The sequence below is a fragment of the Drosophila simulans genome, chromosome 3R (genome assembly GCF_016746395.2).
Source record: "Drosophila simulans strain w501 chromosome 3R, Prin_Dsim_3.1, whole genome shotgun sequence".
Classification (NCBI taxonomy): domain Eukaryota; kingdom Metazoa; phylum Arthropoda; class Insecta; order Diptera; family Drosophilidae; genus Drosophila; species Drosophila simulans.
In genome coordinates, this window is record NC_052523.2 from 17782974 (window position 1) to 17803439 (window position 20466).

General features: G+C 43.2%; 5 protein-coding genes and 1 long non-coding RNA gene across 10 annotated transcripts; 2 read left to right on the forward strand and 4 right to left on the reverse strand.

Moving 5' to 3' along the window:
- Positions 1-53: 53 nt before the first annotated feature.
- On the reverse strand, positions 54-2075 carry LOC6728966 (prolyl 4-hydroxylase subunit alpha-1). Its single transcript, XM_002104258.4, has 7 exons — positions 1705-2075; positions 1490-1647; positions 1286-1439; positions 577-1231; positions 475-519; positions 254-419; positions 54-196 (listed from the first exon to the last, which is right to left on the reverse strand). Exons 1-7 carry the CDS (start codon positions 1908-1910, stop codon positions 108-110), a joined length of 1473 nt encoding a protein of 490 aa, XP_002104294.1. The 5' UTR covers positions 1911-2075; the 3' UTR covers positions 54-107.
- Positions 2076-2222: 147 nt separating this feature from the next.
- LOC6728967 (tether containing UBX domain for GLUT4) lies at positions 2223-3939 on the reverse strand. Its single transcript, XM_016174965.3, has 2 exons — positions 3785-3939; positions 2223-3729 (listed from the first exon to the last, which is right to left on the reverse strand). Exon 2 carries the CDS (start codon positions 3711-3713, stop codon positions 2277-2279), a length of 1437 nt encoding a protein of 478 aa, XP_016035643.1. The 5' UTR covers positions 3714-3729; positions 3785-3939; the 3' UTR covers positions 2223-2276.
- Positions 3940-4129: 190 nt separating this feature from the next.
- Positions 4130-6874, forward strand: LOC6728968 (CUE domain-containing protein 2). The gene is made up of 4 exons (XM_002104260.4): positions 4130-4725; positions 4789-5035; positions 5106-5272; positions 5406-6874. Exons 1-4 carry the CDS (start codon positions 4412-4414, stop codon positions 5590-5592), a joined length of 915 nt encoding a protein of 304 aa, XP_002104296.1. The 5' UTR covers positions 4130-4411; the 3' UTR covers positions 5593-6874.
- Positions 4363-7426, reverse strand: LOC123327302. Its single transcript, XR_006541948.1, has 2 exons — positions 7299-7426; positions 4363-5284 (listed from the first exon to the last, which is right to left on the reverse strand). It is a non-coding gene; the product is annotated as an uncharacterized LOC123327302 (long non-coding RNA).
- A 23-nt stretch (positions 7427-7449) lies between these two features.
- Positions 7450-10788, forward strand: LOC6728969 (transcriptional adapter 2B). Of its 3 annotated transcripts, none has more exons than XM_002104261.4 (4): positions 7450-7683; positions 8308-9183; positions 9720-9799; positions 9867-10788. In XM_002104261.4, the coding sequence occupies exons 1-4, from the start codon at positions 7570-7572 to the stop codon at positions 10462-10464; spliced, it is 1668 nt and encodes a 555-aa protein (XP_002104297.2). In that variant the 5' UTR covers positions 7450-7569; the 3' UTR covers positions 10465-10788. The 3 variants fall into 3 exon arrangements, with proteins under 3 accessions (XP_002104297.2, XP_016035644.1, XP_016035645.1); XM_016177216.3 differs by having other exon boundaries at positions 8308-9189; positions 9650-9799; positions 9867-10184; XM_016177217.3 differs by having other exon boundaries at positions 9650-9799; positions 9867-10184.
- A 496-nt stretch (positions 10789-11284) lies between these two features.
- LOC6728970 (DNA polymerase iota) lies at positions 11285-14241 on the reverse strand. 3 transcript variants are annotated; one of them, XM_016174961.3, is made up of 4 exons: positions 14094-14207; positions 13696-13989; positions 12667-13638; positions 11285-12602 (listed from the first exon to the last, which is right to left on the reverse strand). In XM_016174961.3, the coding sequence occupies exons 3-4, from the start codon at positions 13621-13623 to the stop codon at positions 11352-11354; spliced, it is 2208 nt and encodes a 735-aa protein (XP_016035647.1). In that variant the 5' UTR covers positions 13624-13638; positions 13696-13989; positions 14094-14207; the 3' UTR covers positions 11285-11351. The 3 variants fall into 3 exon arrangements, with proteins under 3 accessions (XP_016035647.1, XP_016035648.1, XP_016035649.1); XM_016174962.3 differs by lacking the exon at positions 13696-13989 and having other exon boundaries at positions 14177-14241; XM_016174963.3 differs by lacking the exon at positions 13696-13989 and having other exon boundaries at positions 14094-14203.
- Between the last annotated feature and the right edge of the window lie 6225 nt (positions 14242-20466).

Here is a 20466-nt window from a genome sequence, read left to right on the forward strand (position 1 = left end):
AGACAAGACAAGACAAGTTTTTCCAGTTCATTGTCCATAGAACACAAGTATCATCCGGAAAAGGGAAAACGAATTTAATGTTAAGGATTTCAGTTCGGATTACAAAATTATTCAATTTGGGATAGGTGTAGGTTCGAGTCTTTCATGCATGGTGTGACAAACATTTGCGGCAGTTCGTTTATCCACTTCGTGAGCACTATAAAAGAAGATCCAGGTGGTACTTTATACAAAACCATTACACCCTAAATCTCACCGTATTTGGAACCGCTTATCACTGGACACGCTGAGTGCAAAGTTTTCGAATTTACAGCTCCGGAGTTGTGAAGATTGTACCAGAAGACCGCTGATCCCTTCTTGGGCGTAACGGTAATATTAAGCATCGGGAAGATTGTGGCGCCACCCGAGTCAACTTCTCCCAGCTGGAAAGGCTTCAAGCTAATACCAAGGATTCTGCGACAAACTGGACTGACTTACGTAGAACAAAACAGTAGCAATGCGATCCCCTTGCTTAAGCCTGGTCTGAAAATGAATGTCAATAATACTTCTAAAAGTAATAATTAAGTCCAAAAATAATACCGTATTCGTATATTCATGAAAGTCATGGTGCAATATGAAGTGTCCACCTAAGCCGTAATTAATCAGCGAAAATGGATCGCTCATTTCCATACTGAGTCCGGTCATATCGGTTACGCGCTCATTGAGTGTTTTAGAATCTACTATATGTGAGTCCTTGGACGTTCTCACCTCCGACTTCAGACCAGAAACGGACTCGGAAATTCCAAAATTACTCGAGTTTAGCATCCCATCAATTTCGGTGTCGTAAACCACATCGTGGAAGACCACCATGTACGGATCTAAGCTCAGCTCCTCCATCTTTAGAGGGGCAATCCGCGTGAAGGGCGTGGTGGAGGTGTTGTACCGACAGTGGAGTCGACTTGGTTTTTGGACCACAGCAGTGCAGTTCTGCTTAGTCGCCAACACACCCTCAAAGTGTATGACTTCATTGCTGGCGACTATTTCCTCTGGCTTGTTCTCGAAGTGGTGAAAGGCTTCAGTAAATTGCTTATTCTTCGCCAGAAGAATGGCCCATGCCTTGTGCACTTGGTATTTGTCAAATATATCTTCAAAACGAGTCAAAGAGAGGTTATACCAAGCCTCGGCAAGATCATCCTTTCTATTTTGGACGCCAAACTCCCCGAGCGCTAAGCAATCGTAAGCTGTCAGTCCTGTTCTGGAAGTCAGCAATCATGATATACTCCTGTCATACTTTAGAATAGTAACTTACTCTGGCTGCGAGTACCCTGCTAAGTTACCAGCTGCCAGGTCTTCTGGCTTCAGATCGTAAAAGGACATCAAGTCATAGATTCCACGACATGCCTGCTGCAAATCCGACGAGGTGGGAAGCATCTTTCTCATCAGTCGGGCATTCTCAATGTGCACTACGAACTATAATTTAAAGCTAACTCTTTAACTTACATATTGACAGTACCTAAAGCATTATTATCGATCCTAATTGCATATTGATACCATTTTCTCCAACTCGTGTGTAGGCGATGTATTAGTCGAAAGCTGTTCAATGGATTTCCTAAGTACGATTCATACTCACTTTTCATTTCGTTGTGCTCTATACTCATATCTATTAAGGATCTTGAAGAAACACTTGGTTACGAAATTATTCAAGGAGGAATTGCCTCTTAGTCCTACCTTTCCATTAAATTGAATTTCATTTTCAGGGTTTTCACATAGCCATTTAAATTGTTCACCAGTTCATCCTCCACCTCTAGGAGCTTCATCAGTTCCATTGTTGAGGCAGCATAGGATTTCTTTGGATTCGAGTTAACAAACCCTTGGCAGCAAATAAAACAAGCACTCAGAAAGCCAATAAACGTTAAGTTTTTTAAGATGTACATTTCACTTTCACGTTAAGTTTTTGAAGATGTACATTTCACTTTTGAGATGTATTGGCAAATGACATGGTAGCATGGTAATGGTAATGATAACATTGACAATAAGTAATTTGTCTCGGTCTAATTAAATTAGCAATGCTTTATCACTGCCAGCTCATGATTGTTATGCGATAGTGGTGTTCTGTCTAACACATATGTAGAAGAAAACTATGCTTAAGCCAGGCTCAACGCATCCCTGCAAGTTTTCCAGTTTCATTGGATAAAGAATAAAACGACAATCCATATTTTAAATAAAATGTGTCAAATAAAAAAATATATAGAAATAAAGCGGATTCATTTAATATCTCACAGACTGTATGTATGTATCTATTAACTAGATCCTGAGGCCGTTGCACGGGTAAGGCGGTACTTTTGCACCGCGTAGTGCGCTCCCTCCTCGGAGGTCAACTGATCCACGTACTGCTCCTTCACGAATCGATTGCTCACCGCATTGAGCGAGTCCTTGATAAAGCCAAAATGCACGATGGCATTCGGAACAAAATTCAGCTCCAGGAGCGTTTCACCGGAGGGCAACACCTTCTTCGGTGGAATGGTGAAGAGATGGAATTGCTCACCTGACTGAACCAAAAACTCCCGAACAAAATCCTCCACCTTGGAAAGGGGCTCGTGCGGCTTAAACATGCCCTGGAGCACGAAGCGATCCGGAAACTGAATGCGCAGCACACAGTCCTTGTACTGGTTAAGCTTAGCCAGCATGGCCTTTTGGCGCTCCAATTCCCTCAGCTTTGCTGTCAGCAAGGGAGCGTCGTCATCTCCGCTCGAAGTACGCTTTAAATCACGGAGTACCATCTTCAAATCGTTGACGGTCAAGTCGAAAAATGAGTCCGGCAGGTCATTCGCATTTTTCTTGGATTCGTCCAAGGAAAATAGTACAGCCTGGCGTGGCCCAATTATTTTCACCTCTGGTGGAGCCTTGCCTGGATTCTCTTCGACTTCGTTTTCTGCCTGCTTTCGCTCAGGAGGGTGGTGCATTAAGTATCCGGAACCATTGCCCCAGTCATATTTAGGTGCTTCTGGTTGAGGCTGCTGCTCTTGATTGGATTCCCCTAAGGGCTTGGCTGCTTCGCTACCGCTGGCCTTCTCTTCAGGAGCGGTGCGTTTTAAATTCTTGATCATATTGCTGGTAAGAGCAAATCCACCGCCTCCTCCGCTGCCACCAGCTGCCATTGCAGAGCGGGAGGTACTGGGCTGGTCGTCATTGTCCACCCGAGGCTTGACAGCGGGAGCTTTGTACACATTTGCCTGGGTCTTAAGGTCCTCGGGCTTTTTGTCGATAAGACGCATCATAGCACGACCCTCGAGGATACCTAGGGACTTAAGAGTGGTCTGGCGCATCTGATCCTGTCCTATGACCTCGCTGCGCATGTAGATGATGACGGGGCTTTCGTAAGCCTTGACATGTGACTCGCAGAGTTTCTCGACCACCAGCCATATGGTGTCGTTGGGCGAGAAGTCCGCTTGCTGGCGGGATCCGTCGTTCAGTTGGACGCAAACAAGAACGTTACTCAGTGTGCGCCGCTTTTCTGTTTGCTCCATCTCAAGGACACAGTTGTTAGGCAGGCCACTAAAACGGAACTGTTGCGTCAATCCGACCACCTTGTTGTGAAACTTGAGGCAGTGCTCCTCCGCATCGTAGCCGTGCTTGGAGCAGGCCGTCTCCAGAATCTCCAACAAAGTCATGTTCGCCGTCACGTTCACATTCTGCCGCCGACCATTGGGCAGCAGGACTGTGACGCGCTTGTCCATCGGGTTGGCAACTTCCCTACAAGAATACGGATCGGTATGGCAGCTACGAGTTAGAGGAAAAAAAGACTCACCTATATAGACTTTTAAAGAAGAGACTACGTTCCGGAATTTGCCGGCTGGAATTGGGGTTGTGGGTGTACGTCTATCGATATACCTTAAATTTGTTTACTGCGTTGCGTGACTTTCGCTTTTCCCATTTTCATTAGAGATGCGCCCCGCGATTTATATCGGTTAGCAGGAGTTCTACCAATTATGAATTTCTAAATATTTAAATATTTAAGTTTATAACCGACCAGTATAATTTTTTGAAATATATTATGTAAATAAATTAAATATATATCTTAATTACCGATCGTCAATAAGACTCATGAAATTCGAAGCCACTTATCGATAGACTTTTGTTCCTTCTATCCCAATCGATAGGAGCAGCCTGTGTATCGGAGTATTATTGATTGCAGCAGGAAGAAGCAAAAGAAAGGCGCAGCTAGCTGAATCAAAACTATTTAAAACGGAATTTGCAATAAAACTAAATTATAATTCAGTAATACGACTGTCAGAGGACATGCTCTAAGTTACGGGGAAGTCCCCATCTAGTGAGTTTCAGCATTTTGAGTGACGACCTGCGTGGGAGAGCTTTTTGAATACCGCCGATCCAGCAAAATACACTTCTAGAAGTCCATTTAAACTATATAGCCATTATGACCAATCTAGAGAAGCAGCACGAGATGGTGAAGCGTAGCTTGGTGCAATTTATCAGCGGCCACATTCCGGGGGCCGACTTTAGTGTTGTGGACGAAATCGTGCTTTCGTACATTATTTCGATTTTGGAGGAGGCATCCCAGGATCCGTGCTTCGATGTTGATGGCTTTGTGGAGATGATGGGAGCCTACTTCGAGGAGTTTTCAACCATTGACCAGGGCATCATCTGTGACTGGATCTACAAGCTGGCCAATGAGCTTACCGATATGGAGAAAACCCAGGAAAACCCAGACGCCGTCAACTTATCGCTGAAGTATGTTTTCATTCTCATTGTTTTGCCAGAAGTTGTTACATTTAATATGAATTATATTTACAGTTCTCTGAGCCTCTCCAGCATTATTCCGGAGTCCAAGCTGCGTGCTCGCAACTCGTCAACTTCCGAAAAAGACGAGCTCTCTTCGAACAGCAGCAGCAGCGGCGGCTGTGGCGGCAACAAGCGTTCTCAACATCTTTCGGAGACTAGCGATGGAGGCTCAACCGATAGCTCCAGCTCCACTTGCGACTACTTCCTCGACGAGACTGAGGTGCTCCAGGAAATGTTTCCGGATTCGGCAATCGCCGAGGTAAGTATTAGTTTGTTGTCAAATATAAAGAATTTTTAATACGGTTGAATGAATTTAAATCCATTTCCAGATCAAACACTGCATCGCAATTTCCAAGGGGGACATCGATAGCGCCACTCAGATCCTCTTGCATCGTCAAGAGACGAACCAGTGTATTACTGACAAGTCGCATACTACTTACATTAAGAAGAATGTAGTCGTCGACGATAATGAACTCAAGAATCGTATTATCGCTAGGTAAGTGTACTCCTTAAAAAGCAAATAAACACAGCAGTATATTAAAGTAGATATCAACTGGAAATAGGCAGTTTCAGAATGTGTAAGTCTTTAGCTTACAAATATAAAATATATTTTTTTTTACCCCGTCTAGGTACTCCTATGTCGACAAGAACGCCACCCAGCGCGAGTACAAGCCGGTGGTACCAAAGATGGAGCCTCGCAAGCTGGTTCGCTATCGGGACAATAAGATCGTATCGCTTAAGGGCGAGCGGTACACCGAGATTAAGCGTGACGAAGATGCTGAGTTAAAAAAACCCAAGAAGCAGATTCAACCGTAACTAAAGAGGAACAAAACCCTCTTCAAGTATTTTATCAAGAAGCAAATTAATCCACACCCCAGTAACTTATCCGCACCCACGAGACCGATCTTCGCCAGTAGCAGTAGCTGCAGATCCGACGGCATCAACAACAGCAGCCATCCCGAAAACGAGCACAGTGTGTGCAATCATATGCATATTGTTGGGCTGAGCGCCGCCAAAAGCCATGTCAGCACCTATTCCAGCTTCACCATACCAGTGATCCCCGCCAAGCTTAGCCAATGTTTAGATGCTTCCCAAGACGATGACGATGAGCAGCGAGAGTTTAGAGATAAAGACGAGCCACCGAGCACAGCGAATCGGTTCCCATATCCGAGTGAGTATGGTGCAGAGTTTGTGGCATCGGCCGGCATGTTGGTCATACTTTTGCTAGTTGGCCATTGCCACTGGACCTCGAGCCCTCATCGCGCCAATGCCCATGACAAAGACACAAAGACTTTACATACCAAATTAGTTGATAGTTATGCTTTAGGACTACTCGCTTATGCAAATTTTAAGAGCCCATCCATCGCGGCCGCCTGCTTATGAGTCTCGTTGCTGGGAGCAGGCGGGTCAGACGGATCTGGACATGGATCTGTTTCCGTTGCCAGTTGTCAATTATGACGACTGGGGTCGCGCCTGCGCTGTGACTTTTCCTTAGTTCCTTACGCAAGCGAATTCAAATCGAACCGTATCTGTGAAAATCGTGAATCTCATACTCTTGCATGTCCTCGAATAGTATTGTTAAACCTACTTCAGTCCCTAGGATCAGACGCAGGTGCGACACCAAAACCGAATTTGGCGCTCAAATAGACTTATTTAGACGTTTTTAGGTACTCGAATTGATAAATTTTGTTGGCCGTGTGCGTGTTTTGGAAACGCAGCTGCACAAGTAACTTGCCATATCTGTTTAAGATCTGTTAACCCATTTTGTATCGTGTAACTCGTTTTGTTTTTCTCTGGTCCAAGCTAACTAGCAAGAGTAAACTAGCAACAATGCCACCAAAGCCACATGCAACACAAACTAGTCCTCACCGCCCACTGAGATATCTGGAACCCATAACAATTCGGCTACTGCTCGGTGTAAGACAGCAATACTAACAATAATCTAAACGTATTCAGCATATAAACTAATCGAATAATCAACTATTTATACAGCGTAGCCTACCCCAATGATCCTTCCCAATGATTGTAATGATTGTAACCTACAATATCACGGCTGTCCCACGCCCTATTCATGTTAGATGTAAGCAACCGAAATATTTTTCGGCAGTTATTAGTTTTACACTTTTTGTTTGAGACAAAAGATATTAACCCATTTTATCATTACTTGTAAATCTCAGAATTTAGCTTAAGTTTTTAATCCTGACCACCGCTTTATATTTACGTATCGAACTGCATTTTAAGCACATGGTTTTTTATATTTTTATTCAGCACCACGCTAAAAATGTTTTAACCATCACATATTCGTGTTAATGTTTACATGGTTTTGGTTTGATATTCACTTCTTTTATTTTAGTTTAATTTAATTTTATATATTATTTTTGTGATATTCGCGTAAAAATTAACTTAAAAAAGGCAAAACACTCGAATTAAACTTTTGAAATTATTAAATAAACTACTATCAATATTTAAATGTGTACGTTTGTATGTGTATGTTTGTATTCTATATTCTAATGTGACGGTACCTTTGGTAAGTATTATAATTTAGAAATGAAATATAATTAAACATGTTTGATGTTATCCTTCTCTGAACAATTATGAAAATTAGCTAGAAATATCTTTAAGACTAGGTATATAGGTGGCACTGTTCCGATGAACTGGTTCGGTTCGTTGGCCGTATATATACGAATTCTCAGTCGAGCAATATGGCGTTGACTTCGCGTCTGGTCACATTACTGGCATAGGTTTTTTTCGCACAACTCATAATTGTCGTGAAAATCCAGGTTTTGGCCCAAAATGACCACAATCGCGGATTTATTCACAAAGTATAATTGTACAAATTGCCAGGATGATATTCAGGGCATTCGAGTGCACTGCGCGGAGTGCGAAAACTTCGATTTGTGTTTACAAGTAAGTAACTCACACATACACGCCGTCGAGTGACGCACGTATATATGTGTGCAGTAGGGTGGGTCGCTCTTTTTAAGGTTCTTGAAACATGTACATGGATTTATAAATAATAAAAATCAGTGATTATAATATGATATAACCACTTCCTTACCAAATTATTGAATCGCCCTCTTTGGATGGTCAATCTAAAATCTGAATTATCTAACTCCTCTCGGCTTCAATCCTCAAAATTAACTTCACCCAGACTTTCCTTGTAACTTTTTGTTTATTTAAAGAAAATTTTTTTAGTGTTAATTTTAGTAAATAGGTAGACTATCGTAGTTAAATAAAGTAATATAAACATATGGATATAAACATATGGAACATAATGAAATGTGTTTCTGTTTTAATTTCCTTATCAAAATATTTTTCGATGAAGTATTCACACCTTTCCATCGTCAACATAATCGATCCACCCTGTTACACCCACACTCGCAAAATCTAGAGATGCGTCGCAAATTTGGAACCAAAAAACTGACTCATCTAGACATACAAATACATACACACTACCGGCAATTTCACCATATTGATTAAAAAACAGCTGACTCTGTATTTATGTTGTATTATTGTTTATTTTTTGCGCAGTGCTTTGCCGCAGGTGCTGAGATCGGCGCCCATCAAAACAACCATCCCTACCAGTTCATGGACACCGGCACCTCCATATTAAGTGTATTTCGTGGAAAGGGGGCGTGGACGGCACGAGAGGAGATCCGCCTGTTGGATGCAATTGAGCAATACGGCTTCGGGAACTGGGAGGACATTAGCAAGCACATTGAGACGAAGTCAGCGGAGGATGCCAAGGAGGAGTACGTGAATAAGTTTGTAAATGGCACGATTGGAAGGGCCACTTGGACGCCGGCTCAGAGCCAGAGACCCCGCCTTATCGATCACACTGGAGACGACGACGCTGGTCCTCTGGGCACCAATGCTCTCTCTACCTTGCCTCCATTGGAAATCAACTCCGATGAGGCGATGCAGCTGGGCTACATGCCCAACAGGGACAGCTTTGAGCGGGAGTACGATCCCACGGCAGAGCAACTGATCTCCAACATCTCGTTAAGCTCCGAGGATACGGAGGTGGATGTGATGCTTAAGCTGGCCCACGTTGACATCTACACCCGCCGACTCAGAGAGCGTGCTCGCAGGAAACGGATGGTCAGGGACTATCAGTTAGTGTCAAATTTCTTCCGCAACAGAAATTACGCTCAGCAACAAGGACTCACCAAGGAGCAGCGCGAGTTTCGGGACAGATTTCGGGTCTACGCCCAGTTCTACACGTGTAACGAGTATGAGCGGCTATTGGGGTCACTGGAGCGCGAAAAGGAACTGCGCATTCGACAGTCAGAACTGTACCGATACCGGTATAATGGCCTGACCAAAATCGCCGAATGCACACACTTCGAGCAGCACGCCGCAACAGCGACGCACCGCTCTACAGGACCATATGGCCACGGCAAGACCGTAAGTGTAAGGCTCCGCAACAGGGGTGCCGAAATCGAACTAACCATTAAATATTTAATTTGGACTTGAAAAACCGATCTTTTTGGATCGCTAACACTTTTTTAAAATTAAAATCCAAAACATATTACATTTCCTATCGATTGTTTCACAAAAGTTAAAAGAAATAGGTGTTCCGGTAGCTTTATAATTTTATCACAATGAGCAGATTAACTTAAATTGAAAGAAACCAAATGATTTAAGTTGTATGTATGGATAAAAGTTTGGATAAATGGATTTGGTATACTCAATACAGAATATTAGGTGGTCAAATTGGCTAGTTTCGATTTCATTCCCCTTAAAGTAAGCTTTTTCCCACTGAGAATGCATGACGAGTTGAATATCGTGTGTTCTGCCTTGCTTTAACCGTCCTCACCTGAACTGACCCAACTCTTACAATCGCTTTTCCGTCTTGTCTCACGATATTCAGCTCCACTGCATAATAAACGCGCCAAACAACGAGCGTTCGAATGGTTCTATAAGACAATGTTTAACCACAGGACCACACGCAACCCTCCAATGGAAGTCATCGGCCGCCAAGCTCTTCCTTGCACTCCCCACAACCGAATCTCAGAAAGGTGTAAGTAGTTTGGCAAAAAGTTGTAATTACCTTAGAGCTTAAATAATACGGGCTTTCGTTTGTTTAGCGAAATGTCAAGCGGCGCCGAGGCAAGTTCAAATTCAATCGCACCAAGAAACACGCTCCACATCGCCGACCCGACCTGCTCCGGCGCATTATTGCCCAGCAAAAACTACTTGGATAGCTGTCGGGGATCGTCGGCAGCTACGATGCTGCAGACGACGGGAATGGTAATGGGGGTAACAGTGGACTCGGGAGCGACGACGGGAGTGACTTCCACGGCTACGACGATGGCGAATCTGCCAACGAACTCGGCGAAGGGAAGCCAACAACATCTGCAGCCGCTGCAGCAGCATCCTCAGCTCCTGCAAAGCGGCAACCAGCACAAAATGCAAAACGAGGCCGCCGGCGGAGGCAGTGATCAGGTGCCCAGCATGAGCCTAAAATTGCGCACCCAGCTGGAGGAACTGAAACATCTGCCCCAGCCGCCGGGCAGTGAACTGCTCAGTCACAACGAGCTGGATCTGTGCAAGAAGCATAATATAACGCCCACCACCTACCTCTCGGTTAAGACTGTCTGCTTGAGCGGAGCACCATCTTTGGGTAGTCCTATGGAGACTTCGTTGCGCAAGTTCTTTATCAAGTGCGGCTGGCTGAGCCACTGAACACCTTCCAACTTCCCGCGCCCCTTCGATTAAGAGCCACATGCATTTCCAAGGACTTCACTTTATTTTTGCAATAGTTAGAATAGGTTAAAGACATTTTTATACTGTTCAACTGTCGTTGCCATTTTTCATCAACTACAAAACTGAAAATCAATTTACTTGTATCAAGTCAAGCTCAATTACATTAAGTGTTGTTCCTTTGTGTGAGATGTCGGGATCCAGATATTGTGTATTAACTAAGCTTAAGTAGGTGACCCAACCAATTGAATATGTATGATATGAATTGTAAATGAAGTAATAAATGTAATAGTGAATGTACAACAAGGACGCGACTTGTTTCTCGGATCTCACAGCTGGGAGACCGCTTCGGACTGAACGCCGCTACGATATGTAAGAAGTAAAGTATTGAGTAAGCCTCTGATAGCGATACCACCGCGTTGAGTATTTATATTTGTATATTATTTCTTATCTTAGCTAGTTTTCTAGGCAAGACGCTGAACAATTCATTTGAACGTAATAATTCATTAAAGGCCATGAGCATGATATTCAATGTACTAAGCTGAGGAATGGAAAACAATGCTGGAAAAAATATATAAATAACTAATATGCTAACACATTTGGAATGTTTTATAAATTAGCGAAGATTAAAACATGTTAAACGAAATTGCGGGTTTCTAATGACTTTCTTCGGTATTATTAACTTAACCAATTCACTCATCCAGTTCAGAAAACCCACTAGTTATTTATCCAAGCTTATGTTCGTCCAAGGCGGCACCCTTAAACTTGCACTCTGTAACCGTATACCTACAAAAATATATCATATATTTAAACAAATTTATTCTCTTCGCCCTTATAACTAAAACGATGTGATGCTCGGATACACTGCATCACTTATTCCGAAGAAAGTAGCGATACAAAGTGTTCTTCTGACCGCTGGCGGTTGTGGCAGTTGCTGGGGCTCCACTGGCGATCGCTGCGCTTGTAGTGGCACCGGTCCCATTCGTTTGCTCGACAGCCGCCACCAGGGAGCTGCGCCACGATGCGATCAACTCGGTCTGCAGCTCCACGGGTAGCTCTTTGAACACCTCGGCATCCACACCCGCTGGACATGCTATATTCGTTAGGGCATCACACGTGACCGTACTACTGCCGCTGGTAACCTCCGCTGTCGTGGTGGGTGAGGGAAATGACAAGGTTGTTGTGCTGGGTGCGCTCATTGCCATGGAGTCGTCCATGGGAGAAGGAAGCGGCGAGGAGGCCGTGGAACTAGCATTTGAGCTCAAGCGACTGGCAGTGCGCGTCGTAACAAAGCGTAGACTTCCGTCGATCCGTTGCAGCAACGTGTTTGGTGGCTGGACGGTGCGGAAGCGAGGCGCAGGCGCGGACGTAGACGGCGTGGTGCTCATGGGAAAGTCTTTCTCGCTATCCCGCGAGTTGAGACGCAGATCACAGACGCGCAGTTTGCTGGGTGAAGCTATTTCGGCGGCGGAATCTCCCACATCCGCCGCCAAGCGGCTGCGCTTAGAAACTAGTAATCGGCCAATGCGACTCTTTTTCGGCGAGGGTTCCACCTCAGTCTCAGAGAAGTCGCTGAAATCCGAATTGGTGGCCGCTGATTCGGACCCATTATCAAGTAGCATGGGCACAGGTGATGCAGTAGTGGCTCTTCTCCTATAGAACTGATCGCTGGGTTTGAATGTTGTTGGCGAGGAGCGGAAAGCGCATTCGTCTGATGTGGGACTCTCCGCTGTGGGACTTGTGAGACTCGTATTTGTCAGTGAGGTGATAGACTGCACCTCCAGATCCGCCTTTTTGATCAGGAAATTAGCAATTGATGAGGAGCCAACCTTGCGCTCCTGGAACTTGGAGAATGCGAGGCCCAGTAGAGTGATGTTGAAGGGCTTGCTCATATCAACAATTCGCTCAAAAAGGCGCATCACAATCTTAAGGAGTTTATCCTGGGCGCCGTCTGCCAGTTGTACCTTGCTCACTCCAGTTTCTCCTGGACACATGGAGGTCTTAAAAAGGGAGGGTAGAATGTTAGCCTGTTTGGTTTCACGATGGCTGCTCTTCTTTTGCGAGTCGAACTTGCGGAGCACGACCTTGATGGCAATGGGAACGCGACCATCCTCTGCAACCTGGAATATCAAAATGTGTTCGTAAGTTGGCTGTTATCGAACTTATAGATGACTGTCAACTTACTTGCTCCACCAGCCGCTTGAGCAGCATGCGAAACCTTTCCTCCACATCGGTACGCACCGATATTGGCTTACAGGCATCTTCCATTCCAATGGTCTTTGGTTTTCCGCTGGGACGGACTGAGCTCGTGTCACGGCCAAAGGCCAGATCTCGCAGTCGGGTGGCAGTTTCAAATCCAAATTTCTTCCGCATTACGTCCATGTCGCACTGCTGCAGCTGCTCGACGGATGACATACCCGCCTCCAGGAGAAGGCACTGCGTCTTCTGTCCAATCCCAGTGATTCGTTTTAGGTCGCCCAGTTCCCGCATAAACTGCTCTGCATAGGTGGAAACAAGAACGGTCTGCTGATTAGGCTTATTACTACTGCCGACCAGTTTGGCCAGCAGCTTGTTATAGGCGATTCCAGCGCAGCAGGTAATTCCCAGCCTGAGCTTGAGTTCCTCCCTAATTTCCTGGGCGATCCGAGTGCCGATGGCCAGCCGCTGGGCACAGCCACAATCGCAAGTTGACAAGGGAGTACCATCCGCCGGATACGTATGACCCACCGGTGGTCTCAACAGGGCCTCAGCTACATGAGCCTGTCGCAGTTCTACCAGAGCAGTCACATCCATAAAGTTCTCATCGAAGCCAAGCTTCTCCACTAGGGGAGTGTAGTTAAGCAGGAGGTCAAAGATCCTTTGCGACATCTGCCGATAAGGAGCGAGGTCTTCTCCATTGACAAGCACCAAATCGGGACAGATGCGCTGTGCCTCTGCAATCAGCATCAATTTCGTCACTCCTTTGGCCCGCGCCACATAGTTGCAAGTGACCACGATGTTCTTCTGCTGAATGCCTAGGGCCTTCGACCGTAGCGTTGGATCCCGAATCTCCTCCACCTGAGCGTAGAAGTAGTCCATGTCCAGGTGGATAATGGTGCGCTGATGCGCCTCGCTTTTACCGAGTACGCTAGCGAAGTCCATGACGGTTCTGATCGCCTGAAATTGCGAAAGTTCATGAAATAGGAATGTAAGGGTTAAATAGAAGACAAATACTAGGATAAGTCCAGCAAACCCTCATTTACAGGGTATTCTGATGCAAGTTGGATGACTGGCGGCGAAACAAAAGAGAGAGAGAGAGGGAGAGAGAGCATCTGGATGTGAAATCTGTTACTTTGCTGCTGCCACTGTTGCTCGTCGTTTCTTCTTCTTCCACTGGCGCCGCCGACTTTCTAATCAAACATTGCGAAAAACATTCGAGCTAAACGCCAACGCGCACACACACAACCCAGGAATGAGTGCCGGCTAAACAATTACAACGAACCACAACAAAATATTGCACATAGTTGTCTGTTTGGCGATGACGCATTAGTTTGTGGTAAAAAAAAAACAACGAATATCGTACGCTGCGGTGAGCTTAACCCTTTTCTGGTTTATCGCTCCCCTTAACTTACCGGTGTATTTTAATAAGACGATTTAAAGATCAAGTGCACGGGACTGTAGTAAAATATTACTTTTAATTTGGGTTTATATTTACCTTGAAATATAGAGATGGGAATACAGCGATGGCAAGCTTGGAATCGATAAGCAATTGGCTGAAATCAAGATGGCAACTCTCAAGATGTTAAAGAATATGGCAGCCCTGGACTTGTATAAAAATTAGAATGGCAACTCTGGATAGCAACTTAACAACAGACATTTCCACGAAAGTACGTTATTTTCAAATCACGATCTAGGAAATAAATAGATTTAGACAATATGTTTGAAAAACGTTTATTTTCTTGTAATATTCTTTTAATGGAATGAAAACATTTATGAATATAGATTATTGCATTGAAATATAGAGCACACATTTCACGTATTGCTCAGATTTGTGGGACCATATGGGAGCATATATCTGGAATATCTTAATGAATGCTAAGTGTGCTAATCAAAATACATATAAGTTGCACTTATAGTACTACTACTGTTTACTGCTTTGATCATTAACATTGCTAAACATGCGCAATCTTCGAACGAAAGATCAAATAAAATCGCCTGAGCTACTAATTGGTATTTGAATAAATACCAGATATGTATGAGTTAAGAAAACCAGTTGGCTTAAATTTAGGGGTATAAAAAGGTGGATCATATCCCAGAGTGCATCACAAGCTACTACAATGAAGATCTTCGCTATCTGCACTCTTTTGATCCTCGCCTTGGCATCCGTCCACGGTGATCCCAAGCCAATTTCGGCCGGAGCCATCATGAGTTCTCAAGGAAAATAAAAAACATTCACTGGATGCAAGTTACCAGGCCCTTTCAAAAGAAGTTTAATTTTTTTGGACAATGCTTCCTCAGAATAAAAATACAGTTAAAATGAAAGGAACTATGTTCTTCTGAAATAAATGCAATTGAAATAAAAAAATTAGCACATGCATAAAAAAATGTGTTTTTTCTGACTTGTATATTTTGCGATGCAGGAAATATTTTTAGATTAATGTCTTTTAAAACCCAGTACTCGTAGAGTATATGGGTATGCCATATTTAATAAAAAGTCAAAGGTCGAAGGAAGCGTTTCCGTGTATTTACTCTCCCAGTCGAGATCTTGGGAAATATAAAGATATATGTAAGTTCAAGATTAAGTCGTAGATCTGACGCCAACGCTGTGGAAACTTGTTGTCACGCCCATTCTAGCGCCCAAAAGCCAGAACTTTCAAAACTTTCACGTCCGCACGTTTAAAAATTATTCAGTTTTGGTTTGACTTTAATATTTTGCTGTCAATCAATATACCCTAAATATCCCAGCTAAGCGTATAACTACCTATTCACGTAATGGTAGAACACTAGACAAAAATCATCTTTAAACCGAAACGAAACTGAACCAGTTTTTAGTAAACAAACAACATTTGTGTATCTACGAATATATATTTAAAATATCTGGTTTATTGGATAATAAGATTTTAATTAAACCACAAACTAACCAAATTTGAAGTACTCGTACTGTGTACTGGTTCTTCGAATGATAACAACCAGTTGGTTTGTGGGGTATATAAAGGCGGATCATATCCCAGAGTGCACCACAAGCTACTACAATGAAGATCTTTGCTATCTGCGCTCTTTTGATCCTCGCCCTGGCATCCGTCCAGGGTGATCCCAAGCCACTTTCTCGCGGAGCCATCAAGATTACTAAAGGAAAATAGAAGTATAATTTTTGGGATCATGCTCTACAGAATATAAATACAGTTAAAATGGACTTCGCTCTTCTGAATATAAAAACAATATAAATAAAATAATAAGCTGACGCATTTAAAATTGTGTTTTTTGATTGAAAATCCGAACGTTTCAGATATAAAAAAAAATATAAATAAAATAATAAGCTGACGCATTTAAAATCCTGTTTTTTAATTGAAAATCCGAACGTTTCAGATATATATATATATGGCAGAAGTATATTGTAAAAAAGGGCGTGCTATATTCATTGAAAAGTATCTCACAGGTCCAAGGATTCGTTTCCGACCATATAAAGTATATAAAGTGTGGATCAGAATCGGGAACTATAAAAGCTAGAAGGTTAATATTAGGCATTTAGATGTTATTTGTTGCAACGGCCACTCTAACGCCCACAAGCTGCCCAGAACTGTAACGCCCATACTTTTGAATAATGTTTGGATTTTTAAAGACTTTACAATTTTTTTGCCCATAAACATGCGCAGGCTTTAACACTCCCAAAGATTTATGATAGTCGAGGATGTCGAGTATACCATTCTCTATTGTTTCGAAATATTCCTTTGATGAAAATTCACCATTTATTAATATATTATTGAAAGCCTAAAAAAGTTAAATTCTATGTCATAATAATTTTGAAGAATTCGCAACAAATTCGATCATGAGAAACTCTCAAAATTACATCACTTTAAACATTTTAAGAGTATTGTTTTAAAATAAGGTACACATGTTCAAAAAAATACTTATTTACGTTTCGAAAGATCAGATTTATGCGACACTCAAAAAAAGTTATTTTTAAACAATGAACAATTTTGCGTCTGCGCAAATATATCTGGAATATCTTGTTTATTAGATAAGTGTGCTAATTAAAACACAAATTAAGCAAATTTGGAGTACGAGTACTGTGCTGGTTTGATTATTAACATTCTAAAGCATTCGTAATCATCGGTCGATGGCATCAATAAAATCATGTCAGCTTAAAAATGATTTGAATATGAAACAGGAATGTACATAGTACATGCTTAGGAACCAGTCGGTTTCTATTTTAGGGGTATAAAAAGGTGGATCATACCCCAGAGTGCACCACAAGCTACTACAATGAAGATCTTTGCTATCTGCGCTCTTTTGATCCTCGCCTTGGCATCCGTCCAGGGTGATCCCAAGCCACTTACACCCAGAGCATTCAAAAGTGCCCAAGGAAAATAATAAACCTTCACTGATGACAAGCGACTAGACATTTTTCGATCAATGTCTTTTTATACAATGAAAATAAAATAATCAGCACAGGCATATTAAAAAAGTGTTTATATCTAATTACCAGGTGAATTCCTATTTTTTTGACGTAAATGTTGGGCTAGATTCGAACCTAAAATTTTAATTACTACCTGCCGGTCAACTTGTATTAATCGAGAACGTAAAAAAGTTATCTATTATACATATTTAAAACAGTCCGGTTTACCAAGTGCGTTTTTGGTATAAAAGGCAGTGCATTATTCAGATTCAGTAAAAAAACAGTCGAAATGAGGTTCTTTGCGGTCTGCTCCTTCTTACTCCTGGCAGTGGTCGCCGTAATGGCGAATCCCAAGCCTTTAACCCCGAAGACGATAAAAGTTGTCCAGTGAACTGGCTGTTTAAACTATAACTTGTTTTTAATGAAATAATAAGTGTAGTCTTAGAAGACAAGTTGAATTTACTAAATGCCAATTAGCACCGACAACAACGTTTGTTAACCTGTTTTGATTAATATGCATTGTCTTAAACATTCTGCCTAATAAAATAATTAAACCAGTTGTGACGAAATAATTTCGAAATGGGAAACAGAAATTGCGATTATTGGCCTTAGAGTTAAGTTTAAGTCTTAAGAATAAAGTAGGAGTTTAGGCAATCTGAAAAGATTGTTAAAAGTGTATCAAATAATAAAGATTTCCTTTCAATTTCTGGTTCAACATGTGAAAGTTTTAATCATTTAATGGTGGCATAATAAGAGCAATTAGCAACTTTGAAATCTCAACATCGCATGTCAGCGCAGTTGTGGTCATTACGATAATTTAACGAGTGCCCAGCCGTGATTTTTAATGATATTCATGAGTTTTATATTGGCGTAGTCTTCAGCAAGATAAAGGCGCGTAAAAAAAAAGAAAAAAAAAGAGGGAAAATAATATAATAAAATAAAAGCACCACCCCAGGTGGGTGGGTCTCCAGTGGAGAAGGGGGACTTGGGGCGTGGACTTGGCGGCGTGGTCACGCGCTTTCATGCCCGCCAAGAATGTGGGGCAGCTCGGCTTTATGGTACGAGCATTGCCTGTGGTGTCGTATGAAATGCGCTCGGAATTCGCCAGCAGCAGAGGTGAACAAAAAATAAGGAAAATATATACGTATGTATATCGGGCAGACCTTGTTGTCCACTCCTCCCAACTCCTTCCAGCTCCTGCCTCCTGGCAGATCCCTGCCTCGTCCTGCGCCTGTGATAATCGCCCCGCTGGCTGCCTGACAGGCAAACAATGCTGTGAATTTGATTAAAATCAGGCAGCGTGTGCGTCTCCACTTGGCCGCTCCTCGAGCTCCTCCAGTTGCTTTCGTCCGCCTCGGACTTGTGTCGTTATTGGAGCACTCCCAGCCACATGTAGCAGTACTAAGACCGACTCATGACCATCTCGTTTGTTGCCCCACCTGGCTGCAGGCGGTGCTGCGGTGGTTCCACTAATTGCGAATCGCCAAATTTGGCCTGGGAAAGTCGCCCCTCACCCTGGATATATGGACGCTTTAAAATAGCTCATGCTGAATTTGGATTGCAATGCATAACCATCATTAGTGGGCTGGGAAGATGGGGCAGTCTGGGGGCAGGAAAATGCATTTCTTTATGCGCTGATGTGGCTGCTAATGAGCTGCAGCTGCCTGGGCGACAATTGGGCCGCTTTTCCTGCACTTTCTCATTGAGAAAAACAGCAGGCTAGAAGTAAGTTAAATATTTAAAATTAGTTCCAAAAATCATTAAAATTGTAAATGAAGTGCGCTGGAGTCAAAAACGAGCGGAGAAAAGTTGTACTTCTTTTTGTTACAAAGTAGTTTAATAGTATAATTTTATATTCTTTTTTGTCTTTGTGCAGTGCCAGTTTTTTTCACTGGCAATCTTGTGCATTTCAAATGAGGCTAAAAGCTAATTAGATGCCAGGAATCATGCCCACTCCCCGCAGAGAAATCCATCGTCCTTTCCTTCGTTGGAGCGCTGAATTTTTCCCCTGGACTGCACACAGGAGGCTCTTCAGATGAATGGTCGGGTGGTGGGGTTTCCTTCTGGAAAGAGCCAAGAGTCTCCCCCAGGATCATCCACACGGCGAAGCGAAACGGATGTTCTCGCGCAGCGTTGGCTCCGGTCCTGATTTCCCACCCACCCAGTTCATCCGCTTTCCCACACCCACCCAGCCAGGTCATTGTGAATCTCGCTTTTTCCTGCCAGGATGGGTGTGTGTATGTATGTGTGTGTGTGTGTGTGAGCGAGAAGGCGAGGGGCAGCAAAATGTTAATAAATCTTATTTTTATCATTTGGCTATAAATACTGAATTTTTAGCTCCGGCCATGCTCAATTTATGGCCATTATTTATGTCGGAAAAGCGAAAACCTCAAACATGTTGCCACACTTTTTGCCCCCTGCCTCCACCGCCGCTTCAGGATCCTTTTTGGCCTGCATTGTGCATCCATTTTATTTGCCGTTTCGGCCAAGAGAAAGAAAGATACACAAGCCATATTATTGCAATTTTCCAGTTGCTCCGCCCACGCCGCAGTTTCAAGGAAAGGCAAGAAACCAAACCAAACCGAATGAAATATGAAAAATTGCATTACACCTTAATAAACACCTCACCTGGCGAGCAACTCGGCAGAGTGGGAGTGGGCTTGGAGCTGCTCGAGCTGCATCCGACGGCCCGGTATGGGGGCTATATACATATCTCCCCAATCGCGAGCGGAGCACCAGCTTTTGCAGCTGTGTGCGCCCCAAAGTTTGGCCATAATGAAGATTGTCTGCGGCTTAAGTGGACGCACGTTGCTCAGCCGCTGGATAGCTGGGCACTACACAGATGGATGGCAAGACAGGCACAGTTGATGGACACTAAGAAAAATTGCCGATTCGTGATTTAAAAAGATAAACATCAAAATGTAAAATAATGCAATTTATGGAAACATTTCAAGCAGTTAAAGCTTAGTATTCTAGTAGAAGAACCACTTAAAAGTTAGGTTTTCTACTTTTTTCCAAGTGTATTGCATCTGTACTGCGATGGCCATGGGAAGCAGGTCCTTTCCCCAATCGACGAAGGGGGCCCCGTGGGGCAAGGCTGCGATCGCGATCACTTAGGCGCTCATCTGGCATAAAATTGTTAGAAACGCCCCGTGTGTGTGCGCCCCTGGGTAAATTGCCTCCTTCTCCATGATCCTCCTCGATTTCTGGCCATAACGTTTTTGCCATTAAATTAATAAATTAATGCGATCGTGCTACAGTCGATCATGTGGCCAGTTGCCAGTTCACATTTCCCCCGCCGCCTGGCTTGTCCATTCTTCGATCTCCACTTGGCTTGTCAGAATTTCCAAAATCTCAATACAACAGCTCATTCGTCGGTAATCACAAAT

What these genes read in the sequence shown, in the direction of transcription:
- LOC6728966 (XM_002104258.4), bottom strand. Translation starts at nt 1,910, where the DNA reads ATGTACATCTTAAAAAACTTAACGTTTATTGGCTTTCTGAGTGCTTGT. An exon ending in GCAGGGTACTCGCAGCCAGA is followed by an intron (nt 1,232 to 1,285) that starts GTAAGTTACTAT and finishes GCTGACTTCCAG; the next exon opens with AACAGGACTGACAGCTTACG. An exon ending in TTCATGAATATACGAATACG is followed by an intron (nt 520 to 576) that starts GTATTATTTTTG and finishes ATTCATTTTCAG; the next exon opens with ACCAGGCTTAAGCAAGGGGA.
- LOC6728967 (XM_016174965.3), bottom strand. Translation starts at nt 3,713, where the DNA reads ATGGACAAGCGCGTCACAGTCCTGCTGCCCAATGGTCGGCGGCAGAAT.
- LOC6728968 (XM_002104260.4), top strand. Translation starts at nt 4,412, where the DNA reads ATGACCAATCTAGAGAAGCAGCACGAGATGGTGAAGCGTAGCTTGGTG. An exon ending in GCCGTCAACTTATCGCTGAA is followed by an intron (nt 4,726 to 4,788) that starts GTATGTTTTCAT and finishes TTATATTTACAG; the next exon opens with TTCTCTGAGCCTCTCCAGCA. An exon ending in AAGAATCGTATTATCGCTAG is followed by an intron (nt 5,273 to 5,405) that starts GTAAGTGTACTC and finishes TACCCCGTCTAG; the next exon opens with GTACTCCTATGTCGACAAGA.
- LOC6728969 (XM_002104261.4), top strand. Translation starts at nt 7,570, where the DNA reads ATGACCACAATCGCGGATTTATTCACAAAGTATAATTGTACAAATTGC. An exon ending in ACTTCGATTTGTGTTTACAA is followed by an intron (nt 7,684 to 8,307) that starts GTAAGTAACTCA and finishes TTTTTTGCGCAG; the next exon opens with TGCTTTGCCGCAGGTGCTGA. An exon ending in CATATGGCCACGGCAAGACC is followed by an intron (nt 9,184 to 9,719) that starts GTAAGTGTAAGG and finishes GTTTAACCACAG; the next exon opens with GACCACACGCAACCCTCCAA.
- LOC6728970 (XM_016174962.3), bottom strand. Translation starts at nt 13,623, where the DNA reads ATGGACTTCGCTAGCGTACTCGGTAAAAGCGAGGCGCATCAGCGCACC. An exon ending in TCAAGCGGCTGGTGGAGCAA is followed by an intron (nt 12,603 to 12,666) that starts GTAAGTTGACAG and finishes TTGATATTCCAG; the next exon opens with GTTGCAGAGGATGGTCGCGT.